The 18819-nt window shown below is 54.0% G+C and overlaps 2 protein-coding genes across 2 annotated transcripts; one reads left to right on the forward strand and one right to left on the reverse strand.

The window, feature by feature from the left end:
- Positions 1-1626: 1626 nt before the first annotated feature.
- On the reverse strand, positions 1627-9835 carry XRRA1 (X-ray radiation resistance associated 1). Its single transcript, XM_061442142.1, has 6 exons — positions 9816-9835; positions 8757-8881; positions 6649-6761; positions 6147-6252; positions 4991-5440; positions 1627-1775 (listed from the first exon to the last, which is right to left on the reverse strand). The coding sequence occupies exons 1-6, from the start codon at positions 9833-9835 to the stop codon at positions 1627-1629; spliced, it is 963 nt and encodes a 320-aa protein (XP_061298126.1).
- Positions 9836-9963: 128 nt separating this feature from the next.
- Positions 9964-18819, forward strand: SPCS2 (signal peptidase complex subunit 2). Its single transcript, XM_061442144.1, has 6 exons — positions 9964-10002; positions 15456-15538; positions 16151-16170; positions 16231-16425; positions 17424-17559; positions 18573-18819. Exons 1-6 carry the CDS (start codon positions 9964-9966, stop codon positions 18757-18759), a joined length of 660 nt encoding a protein of 219 aa, XP_061298128.1. The 3' UTR covers positions 18760-18819.

The raw sequence follows: 18819 nt of genomic DNA on the forward strand, positions 1-18819 counted from the left end.
TGAAGAAAGACTTCAAATAAGGATTTTACTGGAAAGCCTTAGAGCTTGTTGTGGCTGCCCCATCCCTGGCAGTGTTCAAGGCCAGGCTGGACATAGGGGGTTGGAACTGGGTGAGCTTTAAGGTCCTTTCCAACCCAACCCAGTCTGGGATTCTATGAACTTGCACATTCATGTTAGTGACACAGCAGAGAGCTCAGGTAGAGCAGTTGGGGCCATGCTGTGGGCACTGTGACACAGGGAGCAAATGCAGCTTCTCTCCCATCCCTGCCTCTTCCAAGGCAAGAAGATTTTCCTGTTCTTCCCATTCAAATTGATACCTAGAAAGGGAAACGCTGGCTGAGTGATTCCAGGAAGGATTCCTCCCTGCTGACATGTACCTTGCTCAGTTCAGAGATCCCTCAGCACACCTCAGACCTGTCCTTACACGTCCAAAAGCAGCCCAAGGATGCATCCCGAGGTCTGTGACGCATCACCCTCCTCTCCCAGCACCGGCTGAACTGGGATGGGAGAGCAGGGATGGGATCCCAGCCCACAGGCACGTGGATGTGGGTGCTCAGGGTGATGGGAGCCTGCCCTGCCCCTGCTCCCAGCTACCTGTCTTCAGGTTCAAACCACTAAGAGGGCTCAGGTGAGCAATGCACTAAAGATTTCCGCTTCAAGGCACGAAGCTGGGCAGCCTGGACTGGAGGTAGCTCAGAGCTTGGAATTGATGGAGCATGTACTGGTCCATCCTTGGGCTCTTCATATTTCCATCACTCTTTCCCATCACCCATTATAATTCCATTGATTATTTCCTAATCAATGGAAATGATTTGATAATTAGGCTTAACAACCATCAGCTCAACTCAGTACTTGCAGAGTATTCACTGGGGACCCTCAGTGCCCACAGGGACCTTGTGCAGGGCAGAGGTTGCAGTGTTCACCATCTTGCTGACCCATGGGCTGGATGACAAGGGGTGTTTGGGGGATGGAGCTGAAGCACAGTGCTGGGGAAAACTCACCATGATCCCATGGTGTGAAGGGAGGAGACCCAAGTGTGTTCCAGCAGATGGATCTGATCCAAGAGAATGGTCATTGCCCAGTTTTCTTTAGCTAAAAATAATGGTTTAATATCTCCTTCCACCTTAAATGGTTAAAGAGAGCAAACAGGAACTGGTTGGCACTGGGACAGGATGCTCAAGGAAGTGCATGTCCCATCCCTGGCAGTGCTCAAGGCCAGGTTGGACACAGGGGCTTGGAGCAAGCTGCTCCAGTGGAAGGGGTCCCTGCCCGTGGCAGGGGTTGGAGCTGAATGAGCTTTAAGGTCCTTTCCAACCCAACCCATTCCATGATTTTCTCTCCTGTGAGGACCCTGGCTCCTTTTTTCCTCCCCAAATTGAACTGGATTCCTTTTTTTATTTTAAAAAAAGAAATCTTATATTTTAATGGATAAAATTTATATATTTTAAATACTATATTTCAACAGATTGACACTTTGGTTTTGAGAAATCTTATAGCAATGATTCCGTAATATATATCTCTCTCTATATCTATCTCTGTATCTCCTTAACACACCAACTACTGGATGGTTTAAGTCACACCTAGGGCTTGCTAGGCCTGGCTTGGCTATGCCTGACCTGCTGCAGCTCATGGGTGATGGCTTTCCATGCCCTCTAACATGCCACAGCTTCCGTAGGTGCTGGTTGAAGCAGGCACTTGAGACCCAAACCGAATCCTGCTCCTGTATCCAGCTGTGAACTGGAAGGAATTTAAGTGATTGGAGCCTTGGACCTCCTCTAGAAGAGCAGCACAGAGAGAAGAGGGTGGAAAACACTGGCACGGGATGCCCAGGGAAGCTGTGGCTGCCCCATCCCTGATCCAGGGCCGGTGGCTGTGGTTCTGGGCAATCTGCTCTAGTTGAAGATGTCCCTGCTCATTGCAGGGGTTGGAACTGGATGAGCTTTGAAGGTCCCTTCCAACCCAACCCATTCCATGATTCCACGTAGCATCGGCCTGGATCTGCCCTTCGCAGTGAAATAAGCTCCGAGGGAGCCCACGGATTGTTCCTCAGGATTCATGCTGATTTTTCCCAACATTTTGAGCTAAACCCTGCACTTCCCAAGTGTGTTTTGAGTTGTAAGTACTTTTACAGGTCCCTTCCCCATGGCTGATCCCTTGAGCCCAAAGCAGACTTCCCGAAACAGCTTCCTCCGGTCTCGCCGTGCTTGAGGGATTCATCCAGGCTTGGGCTGCTCTGAGCAAGCCCACAGCACAAAGCCCAGCTTTTCACATGGAATGTGTCCTTTCTTGCCCCTCTCCACGTGGATTTCACAGTCCAATTGTCTTAAATCCCTTCTTCAGATGACATCAGTATTATGGGGGTTTCTGTCTTCATTCCCTCTTTCTAAATCCAAGCTGGTGGAAGGGCAGGAGGTGATGCCTGAGCTTGGAACCAAGAAAAGCTTCATGGAACCCCTCGTGCCTCTGGTTTAACCTCACCTTCACTGGGCTCCAGAGCAAGAGAGCGCTCCTTGGCTCCCCAAGCATCATACATTGCATCCACGTTGAAGACCTTTGGATGTGGTATCACAATCCCATCATGGAAGCTTTCAGGAAAGCATCAGAGCAGGATCTCGTGAGGTTTTTAGCCTGATGAAGCTGCTGGCTGCGTTTCTACATCCATTTCTCCATCTGGTTGCTGAAGGAGTGGGGAGAACATGGGATGTTCCCATGTGGATCACCTAAACCCTCTCCCCTTCTTCTGAGCTGTATCAGGAGCATGACTGCCCTTGGCTGAAATCCACCCAAGGCAGTGTTGGGATCACACCTGCGGTGGTTTGAAGTTAGGATGAATGTGTTATCAATTTAATGTTCTGTTTAAGCTTGCACAAAACCAAGTTAATTGTGTGTAATTCCACTTGAAAGAGCAGGAATTCCTTCTTCTCTCCTGTAAAGGTCAGGTATGACTCTGCCTTTGCCACAGGTGATGCCAGCTGAGAAGGAAAACACCTCTTCCTGAACGGTGGATGCAGTATAAGAGCTGCAAAGGTCCTAAGATGAAACCACATGTGTTCAAGGCCAGGTTGGACACAGGGGCTTGGAGCAAGCTGCTCTAGTGGAAGGGGTCCCTGCCCGTGGCAGGGGTTGGAACTGGAGGAGCTTTAAGGTCCTTTCCAACCCAAACCATTCCATGATGCTATGGAAGTCATTTCTAACCCTTCTCCTTTCTGCAGCCACCTTCTCTCTGGGATGAGGGCAGTGGGACAGGGGGAGCATCCTCCTGGAATGTGAAGCTCTCTTCTCTCGTGGGAAGTAAGAAGCAGGTCAAGAGCTCGCCCTGCTGGAAGCACCGGAGGAACTGGGGTTGGTTTGGTGACAGGAGGAGCGGGTCTGCCAAAGATGCCACCGACTCTGGAAGGTTTCTTCTGGAGCTCTTTGCCTGGGAAGAGCCATAGGGAAAGGTCCATGTTTGGAGTCAGTGAGGGGAGAGGAATGAAGGAAAAGTGCCAAAAAAAAGGGGGGATTGTACCAGCTGATTGTATCGTGGTGTTCTCTAGTGTCAGTATTTACTCAGCTGCTGTTGTAACGTGCAGTCGTCACGATGTGGAGCTTGACCAAGCGCTTCTTTCTGTGTCCTCAATGAAAGCAAAGGGTCGAAGCCTTAAAGACTATCCCTGATTTAAACCCAAGCCTTTAGCAATGCTCTGCCTGGACCCTCCGACAGCCCCCCTGCTGTCTCCCGGGATCCAGGGAAAGGTTGACGAGGAGCTCGTCCTGGAAGCCATGCATGAAAACCTGGTCCCTCTCAACCCATTGAGGGGACCGAAGATGACACCCAACCGCCGTTGGATGCGTGCTCCTGTGTGGCACCACCGTGGAGCCCTGGGGGATGTCCCCGTGGCTGGAACTGGGCCCTGCCACCAGTGCGAAGCTGGGATGCTCCCAACGCGCCGCATCCAACACAAACCTTCCTTGTGTCTAACCCCCCCCCAGAGCATCAGCTCCAGAATTAGCTCTTCACTATGCAACAGGAAAGCCTTCAGCTGGTGATGGGTGTTTGCTTGGTTTCCTTGGTATTTCCTGTAAAACTGCTCAAATCTGGATGTTTCTCCTCCCTTTTCCCCCCAGTGCTGCTTTCAATCGTCGTGCTTTCGGGTCCTCCTCAGCACCAAGACTTTTCAGTGCTCCTTTTGGGTTTCAGCTTCCTGGGAGCGTTTTCCAGAGGGAGGTTCCTGAAGGGACTTGTGGACTTGCATGTGTTACATGTGTGGGTGACGGTGACATGCGGGCGCCCGGCGCAGTGCTGCAGGGGAGTAAAGCCTGCTCGTGGAATACAGAGCTTGTCACAAACCAGAACCGTGCCAACTGCGTGCGGGTACCGGGCGCATCCTCAGAGCAGCGAGGGTGTTGAAGTGCAGGGCAAAGGCCGAGGGTAAAACAGAATAAACCCAGGTTCTGACAGTGCCTCTGACCTGTTTCTGATCACGTCGCTGCTCTTGGCAACAGGCAGGAGCCTGCTGCCTGCCCCCGCTGGGTTGATGCTTGCCTCTGGCTGGATGAGGTTGGAGAGGAGAATGATGTGGGTTTCATGTAGGTGAGCGGGCAGGGAGCATCCTCCATGGCTTGTCCCAGCCCCTCTGGTGCTGCTGGTTATGGGGCCTGACACTGGGGGTTAAGAAGGGGTTTGTGCCCAGCTCAGATCCCTGGGGCACTGGGGCTCCGTGCTCTCAGGTGCCATCCACTGCCCCAGGGCGGAATGGGGTTTCCCCATGGGACAGATGGATGCTGGGACAGTGGGAAAGAGGTGGGAGAACCAGGGAGCTCGTATTGGCTCCGTTCACGGCAGTGGTGGGGCTCCCAGGTCCTTGTACAACCCATTAACCAGCACAGGCAGAGCCCCACCAGGAGCTGTGCTCGGCGTGGACCATCGCTGCTGGTCAGAACTCCATGGAACACTCAGAGGGAGCTGGAGCTTTCCTTCCACACCATGAGGGATGGGGTGAGCACCCACCTGGTTTTCCAGGTACTGCAGAGCACAGCCCTGAGCAGATGTGGTTTCCATGTGCTGTATTAGCATTGTTGGGGCTGTATCCGTGTTTTCCGAGGTGAAAAGCTGGGGTGAATCCTGGCACCACGTTGGGTTTTCCAGCCTCAGGAAGGGAAAACTGGCTCCAAATACGATGGAAAAGAAGGGATTTACCCCAGAGGCCCAAGGTGTGGGAAGCTTTATTCAAGCCCTGCCTGCACTGGCTCCACTGAACCTTGGGCACCCTCCTTGCTGGCTGTAGCTGGTTGGATGCAGCCTGTGCGGGAAGGGCTTTTGGCATCTGTGCCTCATCCGATGGCTTGGGCACCTCCTGGACAAGGAGAGGGATCCCAAACACCTCCTGGAATTCCTCCATCAGCCTCAGCACCTCCCGGTATTCCCTGGCCTTGGATTTCCTCCCCTGCAAATCGGTGGCTGGAAGAGGCCAGGACTGCGAGCAGGGCAATGGGACAACCCCTTGGCTGCAGGATCTCATCTCCCCTCCTGCACCCCAGCTCCCTCCCATCCCCAAGCGTGGGCAATGTCACCATGGCAGGGATACGGAGGTGGCTGCTGGGATCCTGCTCTATCCTGGTGCCCATGGGAAATGCAGGACCCCCAAAAGCAAAGGCCCTGGAGGTCTTGAGCCGCCCAAATGCTGAGCTCGAGCCTGGGCACTGCCGTGGTTTCTTTGCCTCTTTCCTCTTCTCTTCCATTGCAGGGCAAAGGGACAGCACCAGGGAGCAGCCAGGTCCTGCTCGCAGCAGCAGTTCAGGATTGCACCACCGCAAAGAGGATGGGGATAAGACATGGGCAGTGCTTGGGCATCCAGGTCCTGCTTCGTCTCCGGGGCAAACCCACTTTAGCCCCAAGGCTGCTCTCCCGCCAGCTGGGTTTGGGATGGGGTTCATCCAGATCTGGATCTAAGGGACCCCAGCAGTGTCTTGTGTTGCGTTTACCCCGTTACGCAGTAGCTGGAGCATTGGGGTCCATGCTTGTGGTGGGCTGAAAGGATGCTACAACGGGGAACCTTCCATGCCCATCAGCCATACTCCAGGGCTCAAGGACACGGTTGCGTTCCCGTCCTTCTCCTGCCTCTGTGGTGCCACCAACAGGAGATACTGGGACAGCAGGAGCATACCCAAGGGCACCTCAGTGAAGGTCCCGGTGTTCCTCATGGCCAGCAGGATTCCTTCCAGGATCTCGGCTTTTGTTTTCCAGGCCGGAGGGCCGAGCATCCCCCCGTGCTGCCAGGAAGACCAGGAGGCTGCAGCGTCTCCCTTCTGCCCCATCTCCAAACCAACGTGGGCCCGTGCTGCTGCATGGGGGGTGAGAGGGTCTCTGGGGGGCTCTTTTGGACCGGGGCGGTGTGGGTTAGACACCAACTTCAGCTGATGGAGGAGCACGGGATCAGCTCCCCACAGCGGATGCAGGGGCTGCCCACAGACCCATCTTGGAGGCTGTTTCCTCCACATCCCTTGGGACAGGGCTGGCTCCCCACACACGAGGGAGAGGGAACAGCAAGGAGATGGAATTGGGAAGTGGGGCCAAGCCCGTGCTCAGGCTCTCAGCATCCGTCCACACACGTGGGTTGATCCAGACCCACACAGAACCGGCCTCCCTTTGGAGCTCCAGCTCTTCACCTTCTTCCGAGGCACGCAGGGCTTCTGCACACAATCCAGCTGTGCTCCGGCATCCCGGTAACCCAGGGGGTGGTTCAGGACCTGGTGCAGAGCCTGCGCGTTCCTCTGGATCCCTGTGAACCAGAGGGAAAACGGGATAACAGAAACCTCTGCTGCTTCTGCTGCCGTTGGAGCGAGGCCAGAGGAGGCCATGGAGCTGCTGCGAGGGCTGGAGCAGCTCTGCTCTGGAGCCAGGCTGAGAGAGCTGGGCTGGGGCAGCCTGGAGAAGAGAAGGCTCCTGAAGGGGAGACCTGAGAGCAGCTCCAGTGCCTGAAGGGGCTGCAGGAAAGCTGGAGAGGGGCTTGGGACAAGGGATGTAGGGACAGGCCAAGGGGAATGGCTTGAACCTGCCCGAGGGGAGACTGAGCTGAGCTCTTAGGCAGAAGCTCTTCCCTGGGAGGGTGCTGAGGCGCTGGCACAGGGTGCCCAGAGAAGCTGTGGCTGCCCCATCCCTGGCAGTGTTCAAGGCCAGGTTGGACACAGGGGCTTGGAGCAAGCTGCTCCAGTGGAAGGGGTCCCTGCCTGTGGCAGGGGTTGGAGCTGGAGGAGCTTTAAGTTCCCTTCAACCCAAAGCAGGCTGTGGCTCTATGATTTGCTCCCACCCCAAATGAATTATTGCTTGAAGCCACTGAGGCCACATTTAGCTTCTAGGCTTTGCCAGTTATAAACAGATTTCCTTTTTTCTTCCTCATATTAACTGAGCCCGTGACACTGGCTTTGGATCCACCTCCCAGCTCTACCATTAACCTTCTGAGCCTGTGGGACAAGCCATTTCGTTATATTAAATGGAGATTCTCTTTGTAAAGAGCTTTGTTTTCTAAAGGACACCCCAGTGGCACAATTATCCTTACAATAAAGGGAACTGGCACAAGGATTTCAGCTCAGTAGCTGGAAAGAAGCAATTCTGTGAAGAAGTGGGCATCTGAAACCTCTTTGTGAAGCTCTAGACCTTTGCTCTGACAATCAAAAGGAGCGTGACCAGCAGGGCGAAGGAGGTGATGCTGCCCCTCTGCTCTGCTCTCGTGAGGCCCCACTTGCAGCACTGGGTGCAGTTCTGGGGTCCTCAACACAAGGAGGACATGGAGCTGTTGGAGCAAGTCCAGAGGAGGCCGCGAGGATGAGCAGGGGCTGGAGCAGCTCCTGTATGGAGCCAGGCTGAGAATATTGGGGCTATTGAGCCTGGAGAAGAGAAGCTGCGTGGAGACCTCAGAGCAGCTTCCAGTGTGTGAAGGGGGCTACAAGGATGCTGGGGAGGGACTCTTCATCAGGGACTGCAGTGACAGGACAAGGGGTGATGGGTTCAAACTGAAACAGGGGAAGTTCAGGTTGGAGATAAGGAAGAAGTTCTTTCCTGTGAGGGTGCTGAGGCACTGGAATGGGTTGCCCAGGGAGGTTGTGAATGCTCCATCCCTGGCAGTGTTCAAGGCCAGGTTGGACAGAACCTTGGGTGCCATGGTTCAGTGTGAGGTGTCCCTGCCCATGGCAGGGGGTTGGAACTGGATGACCTTAAGGTGCTTTCCAACCCAAACCATTCTATGATTCTCTGATTCATCCCACAAACATCTGGATTGTGTCTTCAATACCAAATTAACTCCTTCGCCCTGCTGGTCACGCTCCTTTGGATGCAGCCCAGGATACGGTTGCTCAAATGAGAGCACACATCAGTCACACATGAGGAGCATCACCTCCTAAAACCCCCTCCAGCACCTCAATGTCTCTCTTGCAGTGAGGGGCCCAGAGCTGAACTCAGGATCCGAGGTGCAGCCTCACCAGTGCCCAGTGCAGGGGCACAATCCCTGCCCTGGCCCTGCTGCCGCCCTGGTGCTGATCCAGGCCAGGATGCTGGGGGCTCCCTGGGCTCCCTGCTCCCGTTCCGCTCCATCCATCAGCACCATTCCCCCTCCTGCCCACACCTTCACTGCCCGGCCCCATCCCCGCACCCTCTCTCGGTCCCGCAGCCGCTCGCCTCTCCCCGCTCCCGGAGCGGGCCCCACACCGCCCCGCACGCCGCGCGGTCGCCATAGCAACAGTGGATGCGGGATGCGGGGACCGCAGCTCCCAGTGGGTACCGAGGCGCAGCGGAGCGATGGCGGCGTGGGGCGGGGAAGGGGGCACGGTCTGTTCGGGCTGCTCACGGCCTGACAGGGGCTTCCTCGTGTGTGAGACCAGGCCGGATGGCCAGGCCCAGAGAGCGCTGGTGAATGGTGGCACACGGAGGCGGTGACCGGTTATGGGCTTGGGGTGTTGGGTGAGGAGGAGCTCCCCATGACCCGGCTTCAGTGAGCGCTTGAACCCAGAACCCCCCCTGTGTGCTGGGCTGCACCCCCAGAGCATGAGCAGCAGCTCAAGGAGGGGATCCTGCCCCTCTGCTGTGTGAAGGGGAGACCTGAGAGCAGCCCTGATCCAGCTCTGGGGCAGCAGCACAAGAGGGACGTGGAGCTGTTGGAACTTTAATGTCCGTTCCAACCCAAACCCTTCCATGATTCTGTGATCTGGATGAGGGGATCGAGTGTGCCCTCAGTGAGTCTGCAGATGACCCCGTGTTGGGTGGGACCATTGAAGGATCTGAACAGGATGGATCCATGGGCTGCGGCCAATGGGATGAGGTTCAACAAGGCAAAGTGAAGGGTCCTGCACTTGGGGCACAACAGCCCCATGGAGCGCTCCAGGCTTGGGGAATTGGGGATGGAAAAGGAGCTGGGGGTGCTGATGGATGGAGCTGAACGTGAGCAGCTTGTGCCCAGGGAGCCCCCAGCATCCTGGCCTGGATCAGCACCAGGGCGGCAGCAGGGCCAGGGCAGGGCAATGGAGCTGGTGCAGGGCCTGGAGCCCAAGTGTGATGGGGAAGGGCTGAGGGACCTGGGGGGTTCAGTGTGGAGAAGAGAAGGCTCAGGGGGGACCTGATGGCTGCCTACAAGTGCCTGAGAGGAGGATGGAGCCAGGAGGGGCTGGGCTCTGCTCCCAAGGAACAAGGGATGGGACAAGAGGAACCGGCCTCAAGCTGCCCCAGGGCAGGTTTAGATGGAGCTGAGGAACAATCCCTGCCCCAGAGGGTGCTCAGGCATTGGAACAGGCTGCCCAGGGCAGGTTTAGATGGAGCTGAGGCGCAGTTCCTGCCCCACACGCACCGGACCGGGCAGGTCCCCATGGCGCTCAGCACCAGGCCCCACACCGCCCCCCAAACCCTTCCGCGCCCCCGGGACGGCTCCTCCCGCGCGCTCCCGTCGCCCCCCGCGCGCAGCCACTCAGGAGCGCGCACGTCAGGGCGGAGACAAGATGGCGGCCAAAGGCGGCAGGACCGGGCTGCTCGACAAGGTACCGCGCGGCGGCCCCGGCCCCGCTCCTTCCCTCCCGCTCCCACCGGCAGCCGGCCCTGACACCCCCCGCTCCCTGCTGTGCGCTCGGAGCCCACCCGGCGGTGCCGCCTCCCCTCTCGGGCCTCAATGGGGCCACCCCTCAGTGCTGAGGGGCATCCCCGGCCTCAGCCGCGGGGCTGTGAGGGGGGAGCTCCGCCGCCGCCGCCGCCTCCTCGTAGGAGCCGGGCAGTGAAGGGCAGAAGAGGGGAAATAGGGAGGGAGGAAGCGGTCTGCGGGCGAGCACGTCCGGGCAGCTCCTTGGGGAAGGGGCGGGGGGGGCTTGGGTCTGCCTTTGCCCTGGCAGCGTGGCTGGGTTGAGGCCTGCCAAGCGGCCGGCTCCAGGGAGAGCCGTGCTGTGCTCCGGGTGCTTGCCGTGCTGTGCTCCGGGTGCTTGCCGTGCTGTGCTCCGGGTGCTTGCCGTGCTGTGCTCCGGGTGCTTGCCGTGCTGTGCTCCGGGTGCTTGCCGTGCTGTGCTCCGGGTGCTTGCCGTGCTGTGCTCCGGGTGCTTGCCGTGCTGATCGCGGCAGGCAGGGCAGAGCAGAGCCTGCTGGTAAGCCCGGTGTGCGATCAGGGCTTTAAAGGAGCGTGATTGTCGGGGGGGGGGGTTTGAGCGCGGCTCGGTTTGAAGTGGTTAGGTGTTGGTTGTGGTTCTTTGTGATGGTTGGCAGTCTGATAGCTGAAACTGAGGACCTGGAGGCTGCTATTGGTATTATTATTGTTGTTATTAGTATTGTTACGGTAGGCTGAGAACATTGGGGCTGTTGAGCCTGGAGAAGCTCAGAGCAGCTTCCAGTGTCTGAAGGGGGCCACAAGGATGCTGGGGAAGGACTCTGCATCAGGGACTGCAGTGATAGGACAAGGGGTGATGGGTTCAAACTGAAACAGGGGAAGTTCAGGTTGGAGATAAGGCAGAAGCTCTTCCCTGGGAGGGTGCTGAGGCGCTGGCACAGGGTGCCCAGAGAAGCTGTGGCTGCCCCATCCCTGGCAGTGTTCAAGGCCAGGTTGGACACAAGGGCTTGGAGCAAGCTGCTCCAGTGGAAGGGGTCCCTGCCCATGGGAGGGAGTTGGGACTGGATGAGCTTTGAGGTCCCTTCCAGCCCACACCAGTCTAGGATTCGGGGCAGTTTATTTGCCATCTTTCATTGAACTTCAAACCTGCAATTGAAAACACTTTGCTTTTCGTCAGTACGTGTATATCCGTAATTTCTAAAGGCTACAGCTTTCTTGCCTCAGTTTAAGGTGACGTTATCCTTCCTGTCCCTAAGCGCTTGGTGGTTTTTCTTTAAAGCAGCAGTTGAAGTTGTTGAGAGGATGCTTTAGGGGAAGATGTGCTTATGAAATAGTGCTCTCTCTTCTGCAATGTGCTCAGCGTTGGGTTTTGAAATGACAAGCGCTTTGTGGTTCAACTTGAAGAACTCTGGGGAGTATCGTGCAGTGGAGGCATTCTGCTGCCGTGTTCCATGGATTCTCAGGTTATTTCAGGATGAGGAGGAGTTGTAGGTAAAGGAAACACAGTTTTGGTGCAGGAGCTGAAGCCTTCAGTGAGAAACATGAATAGTTTCTGCAGGGCTTCTCCCTGAAATACGTACACACACTCAGTGACGTCCTGACTTCTTTTCCCTCTGTCGCCACACTGATCTATATGCCTTTATTTCCTCTCCCTGGATGACTTCAATGAACTCCAGTCATTTCTGTGAGCTGGTGTATATATTGCTGAGGTTTTATCTGGAGAACTGTGGCCTTAGGTCCATAACTTGTTCACGCTTTTCTCAGACAGAGAAATGATGGGTTATTGGCAAGGCTTTGAAGTCTATGGACAGGTTGCTTGTTTAGGGTATCTTCTTGTACTTCACTAGTAAGCTAAATCAGAGGGAGCTCTGTGATTTAACTAACCTAATTTTTGTCCTTCTCGTGTTCTTTAAGTGTTTTGTGGTAGTCAGGTAGCTCCTCCCAGCCTCTAGGAACCAGGACCACCCAATGCAGCAGTGACCCCAGTCCTCCCAAACAGCTGGAGATTTCACCCATGGGGCACACACCGAGTTACCAACCACACTGCTGCTACTACAGTAAAACCTTGGAAGGTTTTGCAAGCCCCAGGACTAAAACCACTTGCTGACTGCCAGCTCTGTGACTTCCCTCTGCTCCTGTGCCGCAGGAGCTGCTCTCTAGTGCTGGAGGATGTTGTGTGTGAGTGCAGCCAGGCAGCAGTGGTAACCTGGGAAGAGTGAGGGCCAGAATTTCTTCCTCCAAGACAGAGGCTGAGCCACCTGGAGCTGAGAACAGCCACACTGACTCACTGGAGTCTGCTACAGCTCTTCCTTCAGGAGGACGAGGAGGGAACGGACCTGCAGTGAGGTGTCACTGGCCTCTGCCACTTCCACATTTATTTATGCCAGGCTCATGGTGTGCCACGTCACTGTTAGCTTGGAATTTATAGGAGACCTGTGGGTTGGGACTCAGCTGGGAGCCTCGAGGGAGGTGGTGTGCATCATGTGCTGAGGCTCTTTCATCCTCCCTCAGCCGCAGAGTTGTGTGTCCTGCTTAGAATCGTTTCTGACTCTTTAAGTTTTAGGAAGGGAGGTTCCTTCTTCACCATCCTTGTAATAAAAAGCACAGATCAGAGGCAGAAACATTATTCCCCTCGAAGAGTTTATGTAGCCTGCAATGATGTTCCTCTTGCAGTAACAGCAAACCTTTTTTTTTACTGTATGATTTATTTATGATTGTAATACCCAAAGTGCACCATAAACTTGAGAGCAACATTTGAAGAGACAAGCTAGCTCCCCAGAAGATGTTGCAGGCTACACTTGACATAAGTGAGGCTGACAGCAGCGGTAGGAGGGGAAAATAAAGTGAAGTTTGTGCTATGTCTTTATGATGTGAGCGTCTTGGAATTTCTCCTGTAGGATTTTTCCCTCCTCCTGCTTATGAGGGAGCTTTGGAAAGGGATTTAAATGAAGGTGGTGGCTCCAAGCCTGCAGGGTCTGCTGCAAAAGCTGTTCTGCTGTCCCTGCTTTTGGAGATAAGAGGAGAATCTCGCCTGCTGCAGGCAGCTTCTGCACCCACACCGTTACTCCTGGTGCCAGATTGGGTTTGTGGCTTTCTGAAATTGCATTTCTGATTTCACTTTTTAGTTTGAAGTAAGGTCACCACTGGCTGGACTTCAGCTTTTCCTTTCAAGCCTTGTTCTTACATGGGTGCTAAATCCGCTTTCTAGCTGTAGAACCTCATATCTGCTTCCCATCCAGTACAGGATATGCTCAGGACAAGTGTAATAACCTTCCACTTGGTTTTTAAACCGAAGGAGTCCAAACAGCCAAACTGAAAAGCTGTTTAGAACTGGTTGTGGGGGTTTGCCCTCCATCAGGCTGGAATGAAAACCTGAGGTGTTGTTTTGAAGCCTTTGGAAGTGCTCAGAATGAACAGCTGGTTGGAAAACACCAGCCAGAGGAGCCAGGTGTGTTTGCATCTGCCAGGCTCCATGGGACATGGGTGCAGCTTCACCTTCCCTCCACAGCCAGGCAGGGCTGTTCTGCAGCCCCAAGAGGTGATGGAGGCTGGAGAGGGTCCCAGGAAGGGCCACAAAGATGGTCCAAGGGCTGGGCAGCAGTGAGGAAAGGCTGAGAGAGCTGGGACTGCTCAGCTGGAGAAGAGAAGGCGCAGGGAGACCTGATCCATGTGCCAGGAGGTAAAGGGGGGGTGCAGGGAAGATGGAGGCTCCCTTTGGACAAGGAGTCCCATGGGAAAGCCCAGGGGTGATGGGCACAAGTTACTGCTGGGAGATTCCAGTTGGACAAAAAAGGAGAACATTTCCCACTGAGAAAAACAAGCCATTGGAATAATCTCCCTGGGGCAGTGGTGACTCCCCAACGATGAACACTGTTAAGATTGGGCTGCACAGGGTGCTGGGCATCTAGTGTAGGTCATGCTGTGCCTGGAAAGGTTGAAGCAGATGATCTTTGAGGTCCCTTCCAACCTGGGGTTCTGATTCCTCTGTCTGAGGGTGAGCACATGGTGGTAGCAGCCAGATCTCTGCCAGTGCAGCATCCCAGCCTCTCCCGGCTCTTTGGTCCTGCAGATCAGCCTGGAAGAACCAGAGAAGCAGGAGCAGCCGCCCTGCAGTGCTGCAGCATGTAAGGAGAAGTAATCTCAGGGGAACATCTCAACCAAGGCAAAGGGAGAGCTAAAGCTTCTGGCTGAAGTCCCAGACTGTGTCCCTGTTACAAGTTCCTTTGACATGAATCCCCTGGGATTGTCGAGCTGTTTCTGTCTTGAACCAGCACAGCCTCAGTTACGAGGAGCCTGCATAAGAACTGAAGAACTGCTGGTTCAGCTCGTTGTTTCAGATAGCCTAAGATTAGATCCTTTTTGTCCCCCAGTAACAGCTTTATGTCAAAACATGTGTCATGTGGGCTTTACATCTACCCTTAAAGTGCTGGTTCTCTGTGAGAGATCTGGGTCAGTTAAATATCACCGATGTTATCCAGCCATTCCAGTGTCAGGTGGTGTGGGACAGAGAGCAAGGAGCAAGAATCCAGCAAGAATTCCTGCTCTGGATCCACATAAAATACTTTGTAAGTTCCTGACCTGAGAGCTCTTTCCCAGTCTGTCTCTTGCCAGGGAAGGGAAATGAACTCTTTTGGTAGTTAATAAATCCAACATGGGAGCTTCAGGAGCAGGAAATACCACGAGTGGAGTTGAGGATTGCTTCTAACAGCAGCTAAAATTCGAGCTCCAGTCACTCAACTGGTAGAAATAACACACAGGGCTCAAACTTGTGTGTCCAACTGGGGCTAAAATGAGTAATGCCACCAAAAATAATACCATTCCAGGGAAAAAGAGCCCTTTTGAGGAACTGAGCTGTTGCATCTGACTTTCATGACTGAGAAAGGACCTGTTTCTGTGGAAAACCTGGATATAGAAAAGCAGCAGAGACTTTTGGTTTCATTCTGGAGGATGGTTGGACTGAAACTTCATTTCTTGTGGTGCATTTGGATTCTCCCCTTGTACTGGATTGTTAAAGGAACCTTGAAAGTCTTCCTTCTGTCATCAACCCCCAAAGAGTGTTTGCCACAGCTTGGCTGGAGAGCAGGAATGCATTCAAAGGCAAGAGTAAAGTCCTAACAGATGCTTTCTGCAGCAAACTAGAGTAAACCTGATGTAAAAAGTCACTTTTGGGTTATCTGTGATAAGGTTTTAAAAGCTTAAATCCATAAAGGTAATGGGTAGGATGGTGCTGAGGTGGTGGTGGCTGCGCCACGACTGTGTGATCCAATGGATCCTTCCCATCTCTGGTCCAGGTTTCCCAACCAGGCAGCTGTTGTCTGGGTTGTCTCCCATCTTTGTGCTCATGACACAGGATTGAAATGAAAAGCCACTTCTGTTTTTAACTTCCTTTTGTTGCTGTTGCAGTGGAAGATAGATGACAAGCCAGTGAAAATTGACAAATGGGACGGTTCAGCTGTGAAAAATTCCTTGGATGATTCTGCCAAAAGGTAATGCCTGTAACCCCTGATCATTGAATCATGGAATGGGTTGGGTTGGAAAGGACCATAAGATCATCCAGCTCCAGCCCTATACCACGGGCAGGGACCTCTTCCACTAGAGCAGCTTGCTCCAAGCCCCTGTGTCCAACCTGGCCTTGAACACTGCCAGGGATGGGGCAGCCACAGCTTCTCTGGGCACCCTGTGCCAGCGCCTCAGCACCCTCACAGGGAAGAGCTTCTGCCTTATCTCCAACCTGAACTTCCCCTGTTTCAGTCTGAACCCGTTACCCCTTGTCCTATCACTCCAATCCCTAATGAAGAGTCCCTCCCCAGCATCCCTATAGCCCCCCTTCACACACTGGAAGCTGCTCTGAGGTCTCCACGCAGCTTCTCTTTTCCAGGCTCAACAGCCTCAATGTTCTCAGCCTGGCTCCATACAGGAGCTGCTCCAGCCCTGCTCATCCTCGTGGCCTCCTCTGGACTTGCTCCAACAGCTCCATGTCCTTTTTATGTTGAGGACCCCAGAACTGCACACAGTGCTGCAAGTGGGGTCTCACCAGAGCAGAGAGGCAGATCACCTCCTTTGACCACGCTTGATGCTGATATTAATTTTGCATCAAGCTGCTGCTCATTTTATCCATGTAATTGAGTCTGGTTTACCTAAATCCATTCCAGAAGCAGTTTATCCCATTTCTGAGAAGCACAAAACAATCTCGGCTCCGTGTTTCTCCCTCAGGTTCTCCTCGAGAAGTACAAGTACGTCGAAAACTTCCGCCTGATCGACGGCCGCCTCATCATCTGCACAATCTCATGTCTCTTTGCCATTGTAGCTTTGATTTGGGACTACCTGCACCCCTTTCCTGAATCCAAACCTGTTCTTGCCTTTTGTGTTGTATCATATCCTTTACAGATGTTCGCATTTATACCAAAAAAGGGTTTCTTTTCCCCACAAAGCACAAAAACCTTTTTTCTCTGTATTCCCAGTTTCAAGCCTGGGGGGATTTTACTTTGCATGGTGTGGAGATCAGCTGATAATCAAATAGCTTCCATGTGATGGCAAAATTCCTGCCTGTCTGGGTGTGACACAGTGAAATCTGGGAGATAATGTGGGTCCAGCCTTGCAGCATGGCTCACATCAGAGAGGTCACAGCTCCTGGGCAGCTGATCGGCTCTCCGGACCTCAGACACAGACCATGTGGAGACTGCTCCACTTTGATGTGTTAATCCCAAAATGAAGATCAGCTATTGAAAGCTTCAGGGGGTCGTTTTGGGGTTGATTTTGTATTTATTCTGTCCGTAGTCTGGTTACAGGGGGGATATCTGCTCTTTACCTAAGCAACACATCAGGTATGAGCGTGCAAAGTGAAGCTTCTCTGGGTGCCCTGTGCCAGCGCCTCAGCACCCTCACAGGGAAGAGCTTCTGCCTAAGAGCTCGTCTCGGTCTCCCCTCGGGCAGGTTCAAGCCATTCCCCTTGGCCTGGCCCTACAGGCCCTTGTCCCAAGCCCCTCTCCAGCTTTCCTGCAGCCCCTTCAGGCACTGGAGCTGCTCTCAGGTCTCCCCTTCAGGAGCCTTCTCTTCTCCAGGCTCACCCAGCCCAGCTCTCTCAGCCTGGCTCCAGAGCAGAGCTGCTCCAGCCCTTGCAGCAGCTCCATGGCCTCCTCTGGCCTCGCTCCAACAGCTCCACGTCCCTCTTGTGTTGGGGGCAATGGCAAAGATGGGTGAAAATCTCCCAGTGAGTATTTAATTTCTCATGTTCATGAGGAACTGGCATGTTTGGAGCGATGGTATCATGGGAGGTGGTTAAATGCTGGTGTCTGAGGGGATCCAACCAATTTCTCTGCCATATTTCTGCTTCCAATTGCAGCTCCTTAGTTTCCTTAAGTTACCTTTGCACATACTTTGTGATGATGGGAATCCTCACCATCTATACCTCATATAAAGAAAAGAGCATTTTCCTTGTAGCTCACAGAAAAGACCCCGCGGGGATGGATCCTGACGACGTTTGGCAGCTCTCCTCCAGTCTCAAACGGTATCTTGGGATTAGTGGGAATGAGGTACCAGCATGGCTTTGGGGTTGCCTGTGCTTCCATGGGCAGCAAAGCTGTGTTTTGGGAAGGGAATGAAGTGAAAATGAAGGGAAAATATTGGTGTTTGTGGAGTGGGGATGTAGGCTTTCCACAAAGGAATGGTGACCAAGTCATGATCTTTGGTGGCTTTCCAGGCAGTTTCATAGGATCCTGGACTGGTTTGGGTTGAAGGAACCTTAAAGCTCCTCCAGCTCCAACCCCTGCCACAGGCAGGGACCCCTTCCACTGGAGCAGCTTGCTCCAAGCCCCTGTGTCCAACCTGGCCTTGAACACTGCCAGGGATGGGGCAGCCACAGCTTCTCTGGGCACCCTGTGCCAGCGCCTCAGCACCCTCACAGGGAAGAGCTTCTGCCTTATCTCCAACCTGAACTTCCCCTGTTTCAGTTTGAACCCATCACCCCTTGTCCTATCACTGCAGTCCCTGATGAAGAGTCCCTCCCCAGCATCCTTGTAGCCCCCTTCAGTTACTGCAAGGCTGGATTAGTGATTAATATTCACCACAGGATATTATCACAGGGAAGCACCAAATGTGCGTGTGGAGGAGATAACTGTGAGGAGTATTTAACCTTTAATTGTGTTACCATTAACACCCACATGCTGCAGCTCTTAGTGCCCATGTGGGAACCTCCACCCTGGGAGCTTCCCCCTTAGTAAAGATGAGGATTTCTCCTCACAGAATCATGGAATCAATGAGGTTGGAAAAGCCCTTTCAGCTCACCCAGTCCAACCATTCCCAGCACTGCCAAGGCCACCACTGCCCCATGGCACTGAGGCCTCATCTCCACGGGGTGTGAACCCTTGCAGGGCCGGTGCCTGCAGCGCTGCCCTGGGCAGCCTGTTCCAATGCCTGAGCACCCTCTGGGCAGGAATTGTTCCTCAGCTCCACCTAAACCTCATCTTCTTGCTGTTGTCTCAGCGAAGCCAGGCTCAAGCTGTGCTTTCCCTGGCGCTGCAGGTTTGATGACAAATACACCCTGAAGGTGACGTTCATCAGCGGCAGAACCAAGCAGCAGAGGGAAGCCGAGTTCACCAAATCCATTGCCAAATTCTTCGATACCAATGGCACGTTGGTGATGGAGGCCTACGAGCCCGAGGTATCCAAGCTGCACGACAGCCTGGCCATGGAGAGGAAAATCAAGTGACCGGGATGCTGCTGGGAATGTGCTCAGTGAACACCAATAAAGCAACATGGCCAGAGGGAA

Source organism: Pezoporus flaviventris, unplaced genomic scaffold, assembly GCF_033815535.1.
Source record: "Pezoporus flaviventris isolate CSIRO_AGI_PZ_B2104156 unplaced genomic scaffold, CSIRO_AGI_Pfla_v1 ptg000215l, whole genome shotgun sequence".
Lineage (NCBI taxonomy): Eukaryota > Metazoa > Chordata > Aves > Psittaciformes > Psittacidae > Pezoporus > Pezoporus flaviventris.

What these genes read in the sequence shown, in the direction of transcription:
- XRRA1 (XM_061442142.1), bottom strand. Translation starts at nt 9,835, where the DNA reads ATGGGGACCTGCCCGGTCCG. An exon ending in ATGGGGACCTGCCCGGTCCG is followed by an intron (nt 8,882 to 9,815) that starts GTGCGTGTGGGG and finishes ACCATTCACCAG; the next exon opens with CGCTCTCTGGGCCTGGCCAT. An exon ending in CTTCACTGAGGTGCCCTTGG is followed by an intron (nt 5,441 to 6,146) that starts GTATGCTCCTGC and finishes GGCCTCTTCCAG; the next exon opens with CCACCGATTTGCAGGGGAGG.
- SPCS2 (XM_061442144.1), top strand. Translation starts at nt 9,964, where the DNA reads ATGGCGGCCAAAGGCGGCAGGACCGGGCTGCTCGACAAG. An exon ending in TTGGATGATTCTGCCAAAAG is followed by an intron (nt 15,539 to 16,150) that starts GTAATGCCTGTA and finishes TTTTGCATCAAG; the next exon opens with CTGCTGCTCATTTTATCCAT. An exon ending in TCTTGCCTTTTGTGTTGTAT is followed by an intron (nt 16,426 to 17,423) that starts CATATCCTTTAC and finishes GTTACCTTTGCA; the next exon opens with CATACTTTGTGATGATGGGA.